General features: G+C 42.4%; 1 protein-coding gene across 1 annotated transcript in view; it reads left to right on the top strand.

Moving 5' to 3' along the window:
* EEPD1 (endonuclease/exonuclease/phosphatase family domain containing 1) overlaps window positions 1-19,263 on the top strand; it is a 94,048-nt gene extending 74,785 nt beyond the window's left edge. Inside the window, exons 4-7 of the mRNA XM_006020859.3 lie at window positions 1,362-1,496; window positions 3,431-3,563; window positions 9,554-9,748; window positions 10,231-19,263. Of these exons, the coding sequence (XP_006020921.1) occupies window positions 1,362-1,496; window positions 3,431-3,563; window positions 9,554-9,748; window positions 10,231-10,430 (663 nt within the window). The 3' untranslated portion in view covers window positions 10,431-19,263. The remainder of the gene's footprint in view (window positions 1-1,361; window positions 1,497-3,430; window positions 3,564-9,553; window positions 9,749-10,230) is intronic.
* Window positions 19,264-20,223: the final 960 nt, after the last annotated feature.

Genomic DNA, 20,223 nt, shown 5'->3' on the forward strand with positions numbered 1-20,223 from the left:
ACAAATCTGACTATGCTATTGAGCCATTTACTAAGCCAAGAAATTAATCAGTTAATGGCCCAGTAGGAAAGACAGATCCAAACATTCTGTACATAAACACATTACAGTAAAGTAATGGATCTTGGTTGCCTATAGTACTTTCAGCACAAACTGCATCCCAAGACATTCTCCTGTGTTAAATAATGCAAGAAAATAGATTGTGTCTGAGGCCTGGGCTTCCACGCATCCATTTTATTTGGCAGGGGCACCTCCCATCACATTTGCCTTTTCAGCCCATCCAAATACTGATTTCTAGTAGTCACTTTAAGAGAAAATCTGGAGCCAGGGAATGGAGGGAACAAGGGAAAGTGTTTCCCCTTTCCTCATCTTTGCTTATACCCTCTGATAGATATTGAACAATAAATAGTCTTTTGCTTGATAATATAATTGTGGCACTATTTCAAAGCAGCAAGCAGTCCCAAACTCAGCTAGCAAAGACTTTTAGCATGCCCTAGTGTTTTCTTATAAAGCTTATGGAACTATTTCTTTATAACAGCTGGAAATGGACAGCTGTTCTCTGGGGTGGATTTAACTAGAATTTATTTGGAGGGAGGTATTAAAAATGGCAGTAAAGTGTGTATGTATGTGCATGTGGTAGAGCAAGAAAGAGTGGTATGGTAGTGAGAGTGTGGTAATAAGACACCGGCCACCCCAGCAGGAGCTCATGGAGGCATTATAGCTGAGTCAGATACTGTGTCTCCTGGAATAAATAGGGAACAGAGGTCAGAGGAGCTCCTACTATGTTCTTTGAAAGGCTATAGCTTATGCTGCACCACTGCCCATGAGGCTTGGAGCCATACTACTAGTATAATACCACAGCTTGCCAAACTTGGCAGAGGTGAGCAGTGCTGCAAGGTATATGGGTGTAACTCAGCTGGAAAACAGGCATAAGTGGCTGTAAGCAGCAAACCAGTATAATTTCAGTCGTTGGCATAAGCAAGTTTCTTGGAAGTCAACGGAAGCTGTAGGCTGAGGTGCTGTGTTACATTTGAACTGAATTTGGTGAGTGGAACATTTAGGTAACATGAACAATTGGAGGAGCTTACTGTCTCCCATTTGTAACTTAGCATGTTTTATCTCCCTTCTCCCCTGGAAAACATAATAAGTTAAACGTATTTTACCTTCTGAATCAACACGGATTTTTCCATTTTCTCTCTGTTACATGCTTTCTTAATCACTGATGGCAATGCCCTTGACTTCCCTGGGTTTTAACATGCTGTAGACTACATAGAGCCGAAGTTAACCCTATGTGTATTATAGTACAGTGCCAGAATGTTTAGTGCTTTCTTTTTTTTAACCAGCTTTTCCCTTTTGAATTTTAGGGTGTTGAATATTCAGGTTTCCTCTGGGACACGACTGCTGGCATTGAGCTAAGAGATGCTTCGTGTCAGGAGAATGCTCACACCAACGGCAATGGGAAGCACATCTATCCTCACCATTATCTTGCCCATTTCAAGGTAGTTGCATGGTATTGGGTTTGCCTTCTTAGTTAAATTTTTATTAAAATGAATTATTAGATAGAAAATCTTAAACTGCTACATTGGATGAATCGTTGGATAAGTAAAAGTTGCCTGACCTTGACTGGAAGCTGGTATGTTGGCTTGCTGCCTGATTGGTATAGCATTTTGACTATTGTGATAAAACATTAAGAGACCTATCTCTTCAAATTGAACAGGCAAAGGGAGACAGAGTTCAAGACCAAGAAGCACCTGCTTCCTTCTGCTCCCATGAGTTGAGATATAACAATAATCAGTGGGTCTCAGTGAGGTGCATTGTGGAGCAAGAAGGAGGAGTGTTTTCACTGTGGCATGTTATATCTTTCTATCCGCACAAAGGAAGTTCCTCCACACTGAGCATGGCTACACGAGACATTTACTGCAGATCTGACTAATTAGCTCTGCAGTAAAACGTCACCATCCACACTTGTGGTGCTATCAGGCTGGATTAAGCTAATTAACTCCATGAGGATACTGCTGCCATACACAAGTAGTATCCTATGATACAGTTATTTACTCCACAACGCGTGTGTAGTTGCTGACAGGGCTGGGGCACTAGGGTGCTATAATGCAGGGGCTGCCTGCTGACTAGCCCTGCACTGGAGCATCCTTACCCCCCAGCCAGCTCCTCTGCAGCTCCTTGAGCTGGGTTGGTGCAACCCCGGCCTGGCAGGCTGCCTCCTGGGGCTGCTGTGCCCCAGCTCAATGTTCTGTGGTCCCAGGCACACATGCAAATGCAGCGCTTGGGATCAATAAACTCCGGAGCAACCTGTGCCAGTTTATTCAGCCATGCTAATTTCATGTGTAGACACACCCATTCATTCCACAGACTCTGATGGGGTGGTTTTGGTGACATGAGACTGAATGGGACTTTGTCTGTGGCAATGTCCTCATTCAACTATATGTCAATGCCATCTTTGTTCCACCTGCCCTAAATGAACTGCTCTAAAGGTAGAGCAGGTTGGGATAAAGAGTCCAATAGAAAGTGACCATAGCCATAACCTTTTTCTTTTTTGGGGGGAGGAATGGACAGGACAGATTACATAGTGTGGACACACAAGAGCTACAGCACTCTTGAGAGGTGTACAGACTGACTTCTCTGATGCTAGTCCAGCTCAAAACTTGTTTGTGATGGAGAAATGTAGGACCAGTTACATCACAAAATTTCCAAGCATTATCACTGACTCAACAGATGTAGGAGTATTAGCAAGCTAGAGACATGGCTTGTCCTTCTGAAATAGGGTCCCCATCTACATGTCTGTGCTTGTGTGAACATGCCAGACCTACTCAAAGAACCTACCTGCAAATGAATAAATAGCATGATGCGGCGGTTCAAAACAGGGGAATTTGATTTGAAGGACTTAGAAGCCTTTAATGATATTTGTAGACTTTTCTTAATAAACACAGGCAGGGCAAAAGTCTGTTAAGGGACAATTAACTCTTAAGAAAGGTACTTGCTTTCCATATACATCACCTTGTGATCTGTATTCTAGCCCTTACCTTAAATATATGTTCACTGGACCCAGTGAGCAAACAGGTGTTTTGTGCTTGGTCAGTATGACATTTCAGTACTGAACATAATTCAGGATACTTAATACTTGTAATAACTGAACAAAGTTGTCATCATTTGTATTTTCTTTGTAATGGCCTGTATTGTAGTTGTACCCAATCCAAAGAAGGTAATAACTTACAGAAAGCAACATGTCCAGAACAGAATGGCTAGAACTGTGTTGTAGCTGGATCTGTTAGATGTCTTCCTTGTACTTTTTAAAAGAAAAGGCCTAGTGACTGGGCCTAAGAGTTAAAAGCAGGTGCTATAAATGAAATTACATCACTGAGGAGCCTAAGTCTTTGTGAATGTCCCAACCTCTTTTCCTCTGTTTGCTGTCATTTAGGTTGGAATGAATGATCTAACACTAGTTAACCTTCATCTGGCCCTGTTACATTCAGCTGGAGAGAACACAGGGAAGAATCATGATAGCCACAGATTAGCAACCTTTGCACAGACTCTGCAGGAAACACTGAAAGGTATGATATTATTTTAATCCTAGGACACATACACAGTCCTATCAACCTAATTAGAATTAATTAAAAGTAATCCAAGCTAGGGGATGTATGTTCCATAAATACCCTGAGGCAGGCTGCTTGTCTCAGGGGCTGCAGCCTAGCTGCAGGTAGTAGGAAAATGATTACAGGCTTGCCAGGAGGACTGGGCCAGGTAAAAAAGAATTGGCTGGCCCAAAGGAAGTTAAAAGGCTCCCAGGAAAGGGGGAAGAACGAAGGTGAGATATATGGCTAGTGGCTGCAGTACTGAGCCCAGGGTACTTTCTCAGGGTCTGATAAAAGACTGGAAGATTTGGGATAACTGTGCATTGTGGAGCCAGAGGCTGTAGCAGTGATCCAGGGAATTGGCTCCAGAGAGAACTGTGCTGCTGAGGAAGCATCACAGAGCTGGAGTTGCCCTCTCAGGGTCTGGAAAAAGACCTAGGCTGCGAGTTAACCCTTTTCTGGCTGTGCCTCTGATGTTTGCTGACTGCTGGTTTATACTGTGTCCTGTGGAGCAAGTTTGCCCAGGAAAATAAAGATTATTGACATAAACTGACAACCCAGTACACACCCACATTGTCATTTTACTCTTACAACCCTCATTTACATTTAAAAATATGTATTATGTCCTCCGATGAATTTCTCAAAGTGTGTTTCTCCAAATCTTTGTTGTTTTAGTCACAAACTCCTTAGTGCAGGGATTATCCCCTTGGGCTAGGTACATTCTTATTGCTTAACAATTAACAGTCATTAAGACTCAGAGGCCTGCTTCAGTTTCATACTGATTTCCCATTGACTTCAATGGAGGTACCCCTGATTTTACTGCAATTTAAGACCCAATTCCAGGAAGCATCAGTGATGTCAGTAGAACAATTCACATGCTTAATGGTATGCACACATTTAAGAGTTTTGCTAAAAAATGGGGCCTAGATTAATTCAGACTCCAGCCTGGTGAATTTTTACAGAGAAAGAAATGTTATATTTCTGCTTGTGAGAATCTCTCTCTCAGTTTTGGAAAGTGCCATACATCTCTCAAATTGTCTGATGCTCATTAAAGAAATAAGAAAAAGTGAAAAGCCAGATTCCAGTCTTGTCTCACTGATGTAAATTTTAAGTAAATTCCAGAGGGGTGATGCTGGATTATGCTAAACGAGAGTAAAATGTGTAATTTAATTGATAGATTCTGTAGTCTATCTGTTCCATTTCTCACCACTTCTTTTCCTGATACTTTTGGGTTGAGCTCAAACAGTTTCCTATGAGGCTAGCAGTTCTTATTATTGTTGATGCTAGAGGTCTTTTAAAGATAGGAAAATCTAGTACCTTGTTTATTATTTAACAAAGGCATAAGAGCATTAAAAGGTTCTGTAACAATTTGGTAATCTTCAACTTGGCTGTTTTGCAAGGTCAATCACTTGGAAGAATCTACACACATCTCCATGTGTGCAGTTTTTATGACTACTCTATTGTTTTCCTTTGAGCTGCAAGATGTCAGTCAGGGCTATTTTTAAGTTCTTTTCACTTAAATCTTAGTCCTAATAACTTGAAAGGATACTTAATAACAAAAAGATTGTTTATATAATCCCTTTGAGCCAAATTCAGACTTGACATAACTTGATACACTTTATGGAAGCCAACAGAGGTGCCTTTACACTTGGTCTGACTTTAGGCCTACTTCTGTAGGAGTTTTATTTATTCTTGTTTTGACTTCCCTGTGGTTGGAGAATTAGTGCAGTCTGGTTGAGTTAGGTACAGCTTCTCACCTTAGGTAGGGATTCAAATTCCTTGTTTCATTTAAAGAGTGCCGTGCATCTTTTTCAGACTTTGAACATTCAGTCCTTGATTAAGAATGAACTGTGAGTGCACGCATAACTTTGCAGAAGTCAGTCAATCTTCTGAAGTCATTTACTTAAAGCTACTTTGGTGAGGGAGTGTCTGAGGCCATATATCTCCCTTGAAGAGAAAAAAAACCCAAGACATAACTGTGTAGTGGCTAGCCCCTTGCCATCATTGACATTAGCAGTCTTATCACTCATTCTCAAGCTTCATTTCCTTGAAGAGGACATTCAGGAAAGTTGTGACAAGATACCTCTGGGACCTTTCTGATCTCTCTCAGCCTAGTTTTAGCTTTGGATATTGTGATTTCAGTGGTTTTCTTCATCAGTGTTCTTCTTGCCCTGGATAAAGGCTCTTTGTCAGTATGATTCTTTTAGGTCTTTGAATTGTGTTGGATAGGCCTGGTCAAGAGCAACTGTGAGGATGGGCAGGATTGTTCTTTGGAAGCTGTCTTGCATCCTCTTTTACAAAGTACCAGAAGCTGTTTTACTGAATAACTGTCCTCACATACTGGTGATTACTCTCTGTAGGGTTGCGGAAAGATCTCTTCTTTTGCCTTTGCTGCCTAACATTGTTAGAGGTATCCATGAGCTAAAATGATGCTACAGGACTAGCGTGAAATAGCATGAAACTGATTCTTTTTCTGCTTTCACAATTAGTAGCTGAGATGGGGCATGGGTGGTTATAAACTGGTTGAATCTCAATTGGTTCAAAGGGAGGTAGAGGTGGTGGTCATCTCAAAATGGATAGGGTTGCCTGCTCTTTCGTGTGTTGGTGGATTGTCCAGTCCTTGTCAGATTGGGTACTTTTGCACCTCAAATGCAGAAGCTGAGAAAATTCCCGAGATCAACAGATATATTATCCTGTCTGTGGTGGACTGGGAGATTGGAGACCTTCCCTCTTTGATGCAGACTTCACTTCAGTTCACCATGTCACTGGTGTGTCCATACTGGACAAATGCTGTCAGCTCTTGGGTGGGGCTGCACTGCTCAGAAGTTTCAAATATTGAAAATCCTGTTCCCATGCTTAATCAGGCAGGGGCTGCTGTGAACATATGACACCCGCAGCCCATGCATTGCACTAGTATCCCACCTGCTTCCAGGAGCAATTCCTGGAGTCAGTCATTTTAGCTCCTTGGTTTAAATCTCAGCAGAGAGCTCTAAAGACAGTCACTCAAAGCAATATGATGGAATAGATATTTAGATTCATAAGGGAAATTATAGTTCAAGGATTCAGTAGAAATGATTACATTTGTGCAGGATTAAAAAACTAGTGATAAGGTTCTTGCCTCTTTGTCCTCTTTGATCCACTTTAGGCATCTATGTAGGCTTTTAAAATGGCACATTCTGTTTGTATCACTAAATTAGAAGCATGCAAGTGAACCATTTACTTCCAGAGTGAGTCTGTCCTTATTTGTTCAAGTTAAGGGTCCACCTGAGCCTAACAGCCCTTAGAACTAGTTAAGACATTCCAGTTTCTGTAGCTAACAGCACACAGGGGAGTGATGGGGCTAGCATCACATCCAGTTGCCTTTTACTCCCCAGCCCAAATGACCAGGGGACATAGATCTAGATCAATTGGGGAAAACCTTTGTCATGAGTCCAGAGCAGGGCTTGAACCCATGCCTCTGGAAACATAGCCAGGCCTTATCTGCCCTGTCATTGCACCCAGATGTCTTTATCCATTAGTCAGGCATTTGTCCTGCCAGACTAAGAAGATTGGGATGTTGCATTGTATTACTGAGGCTGCATTGATCTGGTTCATTTTTCTTTCTTTTATCACATTTGGAATGTGTTTGTTTGGAAGAAACAGACACACCAAACTTAAGATGGGTGGCAACCATCTTGTGCATATTTGCACAAAAAAGTAGTAGTGGCACTTTACTAATTAGAGATTGAACAGTGGGAATGTTACATTTCAAGAGGATACCTTCATACATTCACTTATAGCTGTGGTTCTCAACGGTTTTAGACTTAAGGCGCCCCTCAGTAGATTCAAGGCACCCCTTGTTAGATTAAAAATGCCAACTTTTAGTTTTGACTCTTTTTTACTACAGAAATATAATAGAACAATTCTTTTGTTGCAAAGAACTGAAAAAGATGACAAGAGGTCAGAATGCTTTTAGCTATGGATTTCTGTTTGAAATATCTGAGTTTATTTTGTGAATCGTGTTTGGACACCTAATGATACTATCATTGTGTAGTAGTGTAGTATCCCTTAGCACCCTTGAAAGAATCTCAGGGCTCCTCACTGTACTCTGGCTGAGAATCACTGACTTACAGGATTTTAAAATAGTATTAAAATGGAGTTAGAATATGAACATAAACTAATTGCCTCCGAAGTGATTCTGCCCTAATGCATTAGGCAAGCATTGATACCACCCCACGCCCCCCAGCCCCCTCCTGTGATTTAAGTGGCACTGAGTGTAGCACAGCTTATTCTTTTGAACCTGGGGAAGGAGGCCACTTTGCAAATTAAAAAGAAACATTGTTTGTGATCAGGGTCGTTTGACCCCAGCATCCTTTCCTGCGATGGCAGGGGGTCGGACTTGATGATCTGCTTAGGTCCCTTCCGACCCTACCAACTATGAAACTATGATCATCTTAGTAACATGAAGTTATTGGTAGTTTCTCTACCAGTTGAATTATTTTTAATCGGACAAAAGCTAATTCCCCACCCACCCCTTCTGTTCCATATACTGCAGCATGGTTTTGCAGTGCTGTTTATTTATCTAGCTCATAACTGTGATTCTTTTTTCCATGTCAGCGGCATAGGTTAAAAAAGATATCATCTGGGAATAGCTGAATAGGGTTTGTTGTTTAACTTGAGCTCCCTCTACTGGCTGAATACTTCTATAGCAACCGAACATGTGTGGGTTGTACATCAACACTGGATATTAAAAACACAAAAAAGAGCAAGGAATTTAAAGTAATTTTCTGATGTCAACTTTTAGGATGTTTCAGTGTATCTGTGGCCCTGTTAGCAGCCTACCTATAAGCTATAAGGCAAGAATTTCATTGGTTCGTGTGGAATTTCATGTGGTCATCCCTGAGCTGCTGGGGTTGGTTTGAGTTAGGTACCTACAGTGTGCTTGTTAAGGAATGAAAGGCACATAGATGTCTATGGCTTGATTCTCCACTCACAACAGTATGCAGCAGGGATCTCTTGACAGCCTGGGAACTACCCAATAGGTATATGAATGTGGTCCAAAGTTGTATTTCTTATTTCAGTGACAGGGCTGAAGTTTTCAAAATAAGATACCTGGGAACTAAACAATTTTCTATATGTATTAAGGGTGGGATTTTTAAAGGATGTGTGTGTTTCTCTAAAAATCCTGGTCAGAGAGAGTTCTGAGGCACCCTGGGACTCAACAGGATCTTTGAAATTACTTGGGCAAGTAAGAAAATAAATACAAATTTCATTGTCCTCTTTATTGTTTCTGAATTAAAAAGAAAGATGTTGCTGCATTTGCCATAAGATTCGTCAGTTTCCTTTGGCATTTCTGGTTATATTTCCTTTGAAATTTCTGGAATGATTTATGGTTTTAGAAAAATTGTTCTGTAGTATAGTGATTTTGAGGCAGAGATGTATACTTGAGTAAGATTGTGTCTTCTTGGGAGTCTCCCTAGAATGCCTCATGAATCTGTCTCAGCAAATCTGTAAAGCAGAGCATCAGGCAAGTTTGGTTCAAAATATAGATCTTAACAAGAATAGAAGCCTTCTACAAAGTTTAGATTCCTAAAACCTACAAGGCCAAAGACATTTGGTGGTAGGAGCTGTCTGTCATCTCTTACAAAAGGACACTGAGGAAGGTGAGTGAAGGTGACGAGGTGATGTGGGTTGTAACGAGGGTGAAATTTATAAAGCAGACAAGCAGCATGAATTATGAAATGTACCATGGTTTTTCAAAATTCTTTTTTTTTTTAATTGTGGTAATTTGAATGACTGGTAGTAATAATATAGGGACTCAGTAAAGAAGATTTCTAATATAGTGTGTCATGTTAAGGAAACAAGCAGCCCCATGCAGAGTGGATCCAGCATTGTTACTTATCAGTTATATTTTTCCCCTATGTCCCATGTTTAATCATTGAATTTTCTTTTTCCTGCATTCTTCTTTTTCCCCTCCATAATTTCTTCAGGTGAAAAAGATGTGATCATCTTAGGAGATTTTAACCAAGCCCCAGACAGCAGCGACTATGATCTGTTAAGAAAAGAAAAATTCCATCACCTAGTCCCTACAAACACATTTACAAACATCAGCACAAAGAACCCTCAAGGATCTAAGTCTCTGGATAACATCTGGATTAGCAGGAGCTTGAAAAAGGTTTTCACAGGTATACCTTTTTTCCTAGTTGAAATAATAATTTAAAATACCTCCTTTATAACCTTCCTAGGTTGGCATTTGGCTCACCTGTGGGTAATGTTGCGCTATGTCAGCCTACTTGATGTCAGTGGAACTGCTCATCAGAGCCGGTTTACTTGTGTGCCTTGGGCCTGGTCTGTACAGCTCACCTTTGAGGCAGCAGACCCTTTGGCAGAGAGCTGAAAGTGCAGGAAGACTTGCATGCTCCTTCTGCCTGTTACCATAATCCATTTTACAGGTGGTCACTTCCCAGAGTGCACTTTATGCTCTTGTGCCTTGACAGTGCCAATTGTTGTCTGCCACTGGGACTTCTGCAGCAAAGGCTGATACATGTAGGTATTGCCTATGTGTTCCCAGCTTTGGGCCCTTGGTCTTACACAGTTTAAAATGACCTCTTCTTGCCCTGACCCCTTTTCATACTAATCTTTTTCTCTGCTGTTGTTCTTCACACAGGTCACTGGGCTGTGGTGAGAGAAGGTCTTACAAATCCCTGGATCCCTGATAACTGGTCCTGGGGTGGCGTAGCTTCAGACCATTGCCCCATATTAGCCGAATTTTACATGGAAAAGGACTGGAACAGAAAAGACGTGACCCGAAATGGAAATGGGGTAACCGTCGAACGTAATGACTCGAACACGAAACATGAACGATGATGATGTAGAGCATGGCCCCTCTGTTCCAGTTTCTGTGGGGACAGGCAGCAGCTCCCTTTGCTTGAGCCTCAACTGTGAAGCAGAAGCATCTTTCTCTCCTCATTTAGAAAGCATCCAGCGCCTGCTCTTGATGTTCCCTCCTTTGTGCGCCTCACAGATGATTTTAGGGCATCTCATTGCAATAGAGCAATTTGTAACTTTTTCTGGGAACACCATGGACATTTCTGTGCCTGGAACTTTGGATGAGACTCATACAGAAAATAAAATGCACTTTTAATACTGTACAGTATCTCTGTTAAAATGCAATAGAAAAAAGATGTGCTTGTAGTTGATGTTAGCTGATTCCTTGTAAAGTGCAGCAATAATGGATCCCTCTTCCCACCAAAAGAGTGAGCAGGTAAGGAAGAGACCTTGGAAACTGTCCATGTTCTTTTAAGTTTGGCTTAGCACTTGAGAGAACTGCTATGATGTGTTCTTGATTGCTTCAGGCGAAAGGGATTGCACTGGATGATTCCCAAAGTCCCTTCCAAAAAAGCATTAGTCTCTCGCCAGTATGTGATCTTAACTGAGAATTACACTGGGCTGAACCAATGCTTTCCATCTCCTTGTGTAAGCCCAGAGTAAGATCTGAGAAGCACAGTTCCTTCCTATTCTCTGGATCCCTTCCATTCCCCCACAGTTCTCATGGCAGTAGGGAATATACTTGGCAGAGTAGCACCTTAGAAACTAATTTGTTCAGAGAGATGTAAGCTTTTGTAGGCTACAGACTACTTTATCAGATGCTATGAAACTTCCATAGTGTGATACTCCAGCAACTAGGGGCTACCACCCTCTGCTTCCTCGCTCAGGAGAAAATATCAGGTGAGTATCCCCTGCTCCTAGTTCTTTAACCTAAGAAAGTCTGACTGAGCAAGTCTCTCTGTGTGATGAAGTTTCTTTCCTATTACTGTGCCTGCTCTACAGTAAGAGGACTTCAGTCAATAGGCTGTCAGTCCAGTGACTGCAACCAGGCCGTACCTTTGCACATGTACAAAGTTAAAAAAATCATAATTAGAGCTAAGCAGGAGAGATATGAAAGTATTGCCAGCTAAAATGAGCAATTCAGCATTCGTGAAAGGAATGTGTTGAGTCTGAAAGAATTTGAGTGATGGCACTGCTGACTGCTCCAGGCTCCATGGGGCAATTTTCATGATTAATGGAAAGAAAAGGCTTATAACAGATTGTTGTGTGATGGAGAGAAAGGAAATGACAACAGCTTTGTATTCAGGAAGGTTATAACTGAATGCTTAAAGGCAAAATATGTTAATCTACTAACAGCATTTTCACTGTCACAAGTTTTTGAAGTACTGTACTGTCTAAACTCAAACAGCAGTAACTAAGTAGTATCACTTACAGTCCCCTTGTTATTTTTGCAGGGGGAAAACCCGTATTTTAAACAGATTTTCTTAATTTAAAGGTTCTGGAATGAAATAAAACAATTTGGACCAGATCTGATTCTGATCTGCTCTTCATCATGGGCTAACTCCTATGAAGTCCATGCGAGTTATAGCAAGATACGTGAAATCAGAATCAATCCTTGGAACATTTGTAACAGGATGTTCAAGATCTTAGAAGAATTTATTTTCTCTCCCTCTCTTTTCTGTTTTATTAGCTAATGAATACAGCTCAAGCAGATACAACTCTTATTACACTGTTTTTTTAAGGTTGGGAATAAAAAAAAATGAGCAGATCAAATACACCTGACTTAGACAAATAAACTCTGAAGAGCAAATAGAAGATTACTTCAGGAAGTACTGTGAAGTAGTCTTGGTATTTGTAACAGATTCTTCCTTCACTAGCTTGGGACTTTCACTGAGAGGTTCTGCAGTGGGACTCTGCCCAAAATGTTTGCTGCAGCAAAAGCACCTGAGTTTGGCAACATGCATATAAAATAATGCAGTTTGTTTTCTATCACATTCTCCATTCATAAATCCTGGTTATATAAACACTATTCCCAGCCCAAAATGAGGGGCAGCCTTACTAATTTTTCAAGTGCCTGAATAAGCATTTGCAGGATTGAGGCCGTAGATTTCAAAATGCTTTGCAGACATGTGCTCTTTAACCCTGCTTTCACACAGTAGAGTGGAAGATAGGTCTGTACTGTGGTCCAACCTGTCCAGAGTGGGCCTCTCCCCACCCACTTGCTCTCACATGGAGAGCAGCTGTGGGGACTGTACCACGAAGAACTTCATCAATTCATTTCTGGATTTGGCAGGAGTTGGGGGTTGTGCTGAGTGTGTTCAAGAGCAGCACTCCCAAATCACACCAGGGAGGCATGGAGATTTACCCCAGGCTGTGAAGGGAGTGATCAGCAGAGCTTATAGTGGAACCCAGCTTTGCTGGCTGTTGGTGTTGTACCCTATCCACTGGACCGATGGAGCTGAATTCACCACCTTTACTCGTCTTGACTGGGTACCTCAAGATGGATTCCTGGGATCCTCCAAAGATACCTCAGCCCTTAAGGCAGGGCTCAGCAACATTTTTGGGCAGAGGGCCAAAACCAGTTGCAACCTCAACTTGCATTGCAGATGATGGGCGAGCTGCAGGGGGCCCGATCCTTGTTGTGACAGTGCAGCCTCGGCTCCTGCCTCGCTGTCTGCCTTTGTGTGCCACACTGGCACCTGTGCTGAGGGTTGCCTACCCCTGCCTTAAGGGATCCCATTGAAACCAACTCGATCACTTGCAGAAAAATTCTCAACATGTGATACTTAACATGAGTGAAGCATGGGAGAATCTGGTCCGCGAGGCAAGTAACTTATAAGAACAGATTGACACAGCCTTGTCTTAAGCCTCTCTTTCTATTGTCCTAATATAAAAATGTTTGGAGACTGACTTCATTTTCATTCATGATAAAAGTTAGGTGGGCTAGATCCTTCATTGGTGTTAATTGATGTAACCACATTAAAGTGAGTTGAGGTATAAGGGTTTATACCAGGGAAATACCTAGCTCAGCTTGCTGGTGGCAGCCTTTAAACTGCTGCAGCCCAGTCTGAAATAGTGCCTGAGAATATGGATTTGTGGGAGTTTCCTGTAAGCACAGGGTGCAGAGGCTGCTAGCAGAACAGACTAACTTTAGCTCAAACAGCCCCTTCTGCTGCACAGGTGTTCAGGGGAAGATTAATAAGGCAGGGCTGAAGACTGCAAGCTAATCGGTGTCTCCAGGAGAAGGCAGGAAATCCCAGTGGAGCAGCTGTTTGGCAAACAGAAAAATGAGATGCCTTGGATTGAGAAAGACCCTCAGTCTTCAGGGTGAAGGTAATGACTCAGATATTTCTGATTCCCAGCCACAAGCAGATAGTGAAAATTACCCCTATGGGAAGGACCAGCATAAAGCGTTAGGACTTGTCTAGACTGAAACAGAGCAGAAGCCTTTGGGGTTGGCCTCTGCACAAGGGCAAATCTTGCTTAGGAGGAATTTGCTTTCTTTGTTGTGTATCCTCTTGGAGGTGGATGGTGATGATACAAGCACCTCTTGTTTGGGGGGCGGAGGGGTAGGGGGTCCTGGAAATTTTGCCCTAGAGCCTGCTGGATCACACTGTCTACTCTCACACCCTTTCTCTCTCAGTTGTTTCTCGTATCACTGGGCCAAATCAATAGCTGGCCTTGCAAATTCAGCCTACTGTTTTGGACTTGATCTCTACTCTGCCTGTTTTACTCATCTTCGCCAACATCCAAGATTAAGGAAGCAAATCTTAGTTGGCTACCTAAGGTGGAAGGGAAAATAACACTCCTTTCCATGGCTCTATTGGCTTTGCAGTGCAGACACCACAAAAACTTGGTTCTATCTATGAACCCTAAGCCAATATAAATGACATTTTTGGTAAAGCCCCTGCATGTGAACATTTTTTGAGCTACAAACTTGGATCATTATCTGGGTTTCAAGCATCCCTCTCCTATCCCTGACCCTCTTGGAGTTGAAGGATATTTGATCTGTTTCCAGACATATTGTAATTTAGTGTCAGGAAGGAGCATGACTGCCAAGTGCAGGGCACTGAAGTTCTCTGAGAATAGGTAAAGCATGGCTAGGAGGAGTACAAATTCTCCCACAGTACTGAAGAGCTTTTTTCCTGGCAATGTTGCCTGTTATCTGTCACCCTGGTTATCTGTTACATCCCCCCATTAAACCTCTAGGAAAAGAACATTAAAGTTGCAAAGTCAAACACACAAAAAATAAGGGAAATAAAGGGAGAGAGATCATGTTTTTTAAAATACATTTCAAAATGTAAATACATGAGGGGCAACTGTTGAACAGGCAACTTGATTGGAAAATTCCTGCCTTTGGAGTACTTGACTTATCAAATTTTTTTGGGGGGGTGCGCGTGCTCGCATGCGAACAACTTCTTAGAGTTTTAAGACACAAATTGAAAAGGCAGAAGTTCATTCACATGGAACCGTAGACTGTAAAATGGGTCTTCTCCATGAGTTTCTTTCACCTGTACCTTTTGAACCAGTAGCTCTTTTACCCCCTTGATGGGCAGAATTGTTTCAGTAGCAAGCAGTTGTCCCCACATGCTGGAGGCAGAGGTGTTTAGAGTAGCTGCTGGGGTGAGCCCAGAATGGTTACAGCACCTCACTTTAACATTCAGCTTATGCTGGTGGGCATGGGAGCAAGAGGTGGGTGGTAGGTGAGACATGCTGGAGAGTGTTTCTCCCTGAATTCTTCCAGACCAGTGTAGACAAACCCGAAAGGAGTGTAAGACAACCTCTTTGCTGTCCCTGTTCCTATTTCACAGCAAGTGGAAACTGAACCAGAGCAGCTCACCTCTTAGTGAAACAGGACCAAGTTACCATGGTTTATCTTCTACTTACCACAGTGGAATAGAAGCTAATACACAAAGCAGTTCTGTTGACCTATGGCAGATTTCCCTCCCCCTGCTAAATTTGATATAACTTGTTCATCTGTCCCTACCCCAACATGTCTGTGAGGTTCTGTAAGCTGTAGACCCTTCTGCCCTTGTACATCATACTCCCTAATTCTGTCCTGCATAGTAGAAGGTCTCTGCTCTCAGTGTTGGTGTTTGGCAGCCAAGAGACATAACTCTAGGAAAAGTCCAGCTTCACAGGCACTGTCATAGGTGAAATAAATTCAGTGGAGATGGAAGTTTTAGAGAATTGGGCTGCTACCCCCATGTCACATGCAAGCTGGATCTTTACAGTGTCAGAGTAAGACCTGGCTGAGCATCGGGCTGCCCTCTGCCAAATTTCAGAACATGGAGGAGCTAGAACTTTTTAATAAAACTATTTAAGAATCTAAAAGTGGCAGAATAGGAGGAAAACTCTACCGATCTTGGTCTTAGAACTAGCCAACCTGGTTTTGCTGACACTTTAAATGAGCCTGAAGCAGGAAGATGGCATGGAAAGTTTCAGCCTGGAAAGAATGAAGTTTGACTAAGTTCTAAGGAACTGAAAACAATGAAAAGTGCTAGATAACCTTAGGATGGGTTTTGCAACCAGGCACACCCTTTATAAATATAGGAATTGCTGCCAGTTCTGCCTACATGGCAGAGCTAAGAGGATGTGCTTTGGGGTCAGGGCCATGTTATGTAGGCATCACACAGGCACAGCACCCTCCATAAAGGACCCTCCCTTCTCCCCACCCCCAAAAGGATGATCTCTTCCCAGGAGAACTTCCTTATTTGATTATGAGGCAGGAAAAAAGCGGTGTGGGCAGTCTGATCTGCATGTAGCTGATGTGGAGGTAAAAGGCCCTGCTATGCTTGTGTTAGAGTCCAGTAGTTAGAGACTTACTCCTGAATAACTGCAAGAAAAATGTATCTCACTGGGCGCGTCTACACAAGGCGCTACGTTGCTGTAGTGTTGGCAGGCACTAGCAGTGATGCCGCCACTACTGCACAGTAGCAACGAGCTCCTTGCTGTGGTGCAGTAGGGTCAAAAATGATCTGTGTGCTGCCAGGACTGTGCAGTACCAATGGGTACTGTCCAGTCCTGGGCATGGGTAGATGCACCCACTGTGTCACTTTCCTGTCTCCTGAGCTCCCCTGTCATCTCATCCTCTTAGGCCATAGCCTCAGTGTCTTCCAAAGACATCTGTTTTTAGCAGTGAGAAATTATAGTCTTGTAAAAAAAAAATAAAAATGCAGTGCACCCAGATTTGGATTCCAACCTCCCACAAATGCCATGTGGAGAGTTAACAGGGACAGCATCAGCCCCTGTAAGCCTTTCCCTATAGGCAAGTCTAGTGCCACTTCCTCCTCCAGACCTTGTATTCTGCTAACAGGCAGGAGCTTCCTTGGGATTAGAGAGCCTGGTGCCTCTGCTTTAATTTTCCTTCCTTTGAGTGTTCTTGGTTATCAGACCATCATTGTGAATTAAATGAAATATTGCCTTGACAGCTCCATACCCTGGCTTGGTCTCCATTTTGAGAACCTCTTGGCCCCTCTAACCTGAAGAGTTGTGACTTGCTTCCTCGGTTGTTCCACACTTGGTTCTTTTACCAGGAGGTTTCTTCACACGGAAGGGAGCTCTTCGCTTTGCCCGTTACTCTGGGAGATGCTCCCCACAGCAGGCATCAACAAGGTGCTGGCACCAAACAACCTCTGCACTAACACATTCTGCTTTGTGTTAAGGAGTAAACAGAACCCCTAAGCAGGTTTGCTCTTCCCCTGCTTCTTCGTTCCACAGCAATCCATGCAGATGACAATGGGTCTGCTTGCAGCTGCATGTTCAGCTTCATTTTAAGAACTGTGCACTGAAGTGAGATTCCCTTTCTGCCATTCCCCCTGATGTGCTGCACAGTGTTTCATTGAGCTCCCTCCCTCACCGAGTCGGAGTCCTCAAACTGGTCCTTTCCTCATTGCCTGCCAAATAACACAGTGCGAGACCCACCCTAACCTCTGGGTCATACTATCAACCTTTGCCAGCACTCACTCAGCCTACTGGCACCCACACCTTTCCTCACCACGCAGGAACCCAGGGTGAGTCCCAAACTATGGCAGTGCCAAGGCTGCCAGTTCTCACAAGACAGACTTTTGATGGCAGTCTTGTGAACTCTGCTCTTACAACTGCTGCCTCTAGCTCGATTAGGTGAGGACTCCATCCTGACCATGGAGGAAGAGGGGAATGAGGAATGGGCATAAGGTTGTGGGTACTTGTTCCAGCTGGAAGGCAACCAAGGGATTTGAGGAATGTGCTAGGCAGAAGCTCTGCAGCGCTGCTGAGAGTGACGGTGGCTTTCGGACTGGTGTCAGATCCCTTATTCTAACAATGTTCTTTGTTCAGTTTTAGAGGAAAGTGACTTTCTGTGCTTCTTATTTTCATGAGAGTGGGGAACCAGAGGAGGAGACTAGAAGAACAGGGGGAATGTGGGCTAGGGACACTTGCAGTGGTTGGAAATGTCTGGAGAGCAAAAATAAATAAATACATAAACTGAGTAAACTGAGTGCTAGAAATGAGCCAGGGGGCGGGAAGAGCGACTGAGTGGGACTAGGGGCCAGGGAAATGAGGTAGGGAGGAAGGATACATGTACAGTAATACAAAGTCTACATGTGGAGACAGAGGAAGTGAAGATAAAGAACATAACAGAAGATAAGGGTGGGGGGGGAAGAAAGATGGTCTGTGAGTTAGTGAGAAGCAGTGTGCGCCATTGCAGTCATTGTTTAATATGTCCATTGAAAATTGCATGGACCCCAGGGTTGAAAAAGCTGTTTCTAAAAGCTCCAAAGATCTGTCTGGCCTGATCCTGCTTAATTTGAGAGCTTTGACATTATTTTCTGTGTTTCTCACTTCATGCTATAGGCCCTTGACTGGGATTATTTCAGTGATGGTTTTTCACTCATTGGCTGGTGCCAGGAACAATTGTATTTTTATCCTAAACGCTTTGAACAGCCTTCATGTCTCTTTGACATTTGGGACAAAGGGTAAAAAGGAAAGAGCCTCGTGCAGACACTTTGTGGTTATTGAAGCTGACCTTTTCAAAGTCCTTGTTATGTTACCAGCTATTTCGGTTCTCTGGTTTTATTTCCTTGTGGTTAAAAAATGGAGAAACTACTTTTAACACGGGACACAATGTCAATAAGAAATAAGTTTAGCTAACTTCATTGCAAAGTGCAAAACTGTGCCTTCACTGTTAATACTAATTACCTCCTTTAAATATTAATATATAATAAATACAAACAAATGGCAAAAAAAATAAATATTCAGTCTTCTGCTGCTCTTAATTTAATATGGCTTGTTATGAATTATGAAGAGTCCATAATTATATTAGATAGAAATGTCTAGTGAACCTAAAATACTAATGGATCCTTGTCTACCTACATTAGTCCTTTGTATGTTATTCTAAAGGGAGGCTATCTAACTAGAGAGAGAGATTCCCCCCAGTAATTTCATCTTAATAAAATTAAATTAAAAAAAAATCTTTTAAACTGTTTTTGCCATTTGTTTACTTTTTGCATTTTTCTCTGCCTGGGCAATCAATGTATTAGATTCACCTACATTTAGATTTATCTCTAGTCAGTCTTCCTTTCTGATTCCTAATGCTGCTGTTTTAGTTGAAAGCCCTGAAGGGATTTTCTAATCTAGATAAATCCTGTTTATTTTGTTTACATATTCCTATGAGCAACACGCTTTGTAAATCCTTGTTCCTCACTGCTCCCAAACCCATATTTGATGATGATGTCCCTTAAAGTATCTTTTGTAAGAGATGGACTGATTTGTGATGTGATCTTCTTGAATACAGTGTCATGCCAAATGTGTGGCAATGGATATTTACTGTATTTATGTTATAATATATGATGTCCACTCACTATTTATTTTATAATAGTTTATGGATTTTCTTGCTGGTGTAGAATGTGGCTTCAAGTTATTTATACTGTTTTTGTATGTTTGGTTAAGCAGTGGTAATAACATATCAAATTTCCCTCCTGAGAGTAGGTCCCGATCTGTGGAGCACTTAAGATCTTGGATGACTCAGTATTTTAGAGGCCAGGCTGATTTTAGAAATAGCTTCTTTACTTCGTTCTTCCAGACAGTTGTAAGCTGCTCCCAGACTGTGAGGTGCTCTTGAGAATAAGGTGGAACAATCACCTGGCCTACAGGGTGGGCTGTAACTTGTAACAGTGGAAGGTTGAAGTGCTCCAGCTTCTTTCTACACCATGCACCTACGCCACACCTATACTCCCACCTTCAAATGGTGGGATTGCCTTAGGAGCTGCTTTCACAACCTTTTAAGGCTTGTTCACATGTTCAGTGTAGTGTAAAAGTGCTTTTGGGAGGCAACAGATTCTGCCTTTTAACTCCTTTGGTCCTTGCTATATTCTTGCATATTACAGCTTACACTAACTTCAATTTAGTTACTCCTGAGTTACAGAATTTGATGTCAGAGGAAGATCAGGCTTCTTTGTTTTTAAACTCTTCTGTCCCTCAGTGATTTTTGCCACAATGCACAAGCCAAACAGGCTTTAGAACAGTGTAGTGCTTGGATCAGCAAACCTCAAGGAAATGCTGAGAGCTCCAGAAAGTGGTGGTGATTCAGCAGATCGCCCTCTTCCATAAGCGTTACTAGTGAACTAGAGCAAAGCTCATTCCCGTGAGAGGGTTTTTAGTACAAGCTATATTGCATGGCTAGAAGTTCTGTTTCTGCCATTAGCAAAGGTTTGAATGGGATCACATTGGTGGATGTAAGGGAGGGAAAGCAGTTTCTCCTGCTAAAAGAATCAGGCTAAGGTTAGGGGAGGTTGATGGAAATTTTCCAATTTGTCGGGGGGGGGGGGGGGGGGGCGCGAAACAGAGTCGTGCA

Source organism: Alligator sinensis, unplaced genomic scaffold (assembly GCF_000455745.1).
Source record: "Alligator sinensis unplaced genomic scaffold, ASM45574v1 scaffold86_1, whole genome shotgun sequence".
NCBI lineage: Eukaryota > Metazoa > Chordata > Crocodylia > Alligatoridae > Alligator > Alligator sinensis.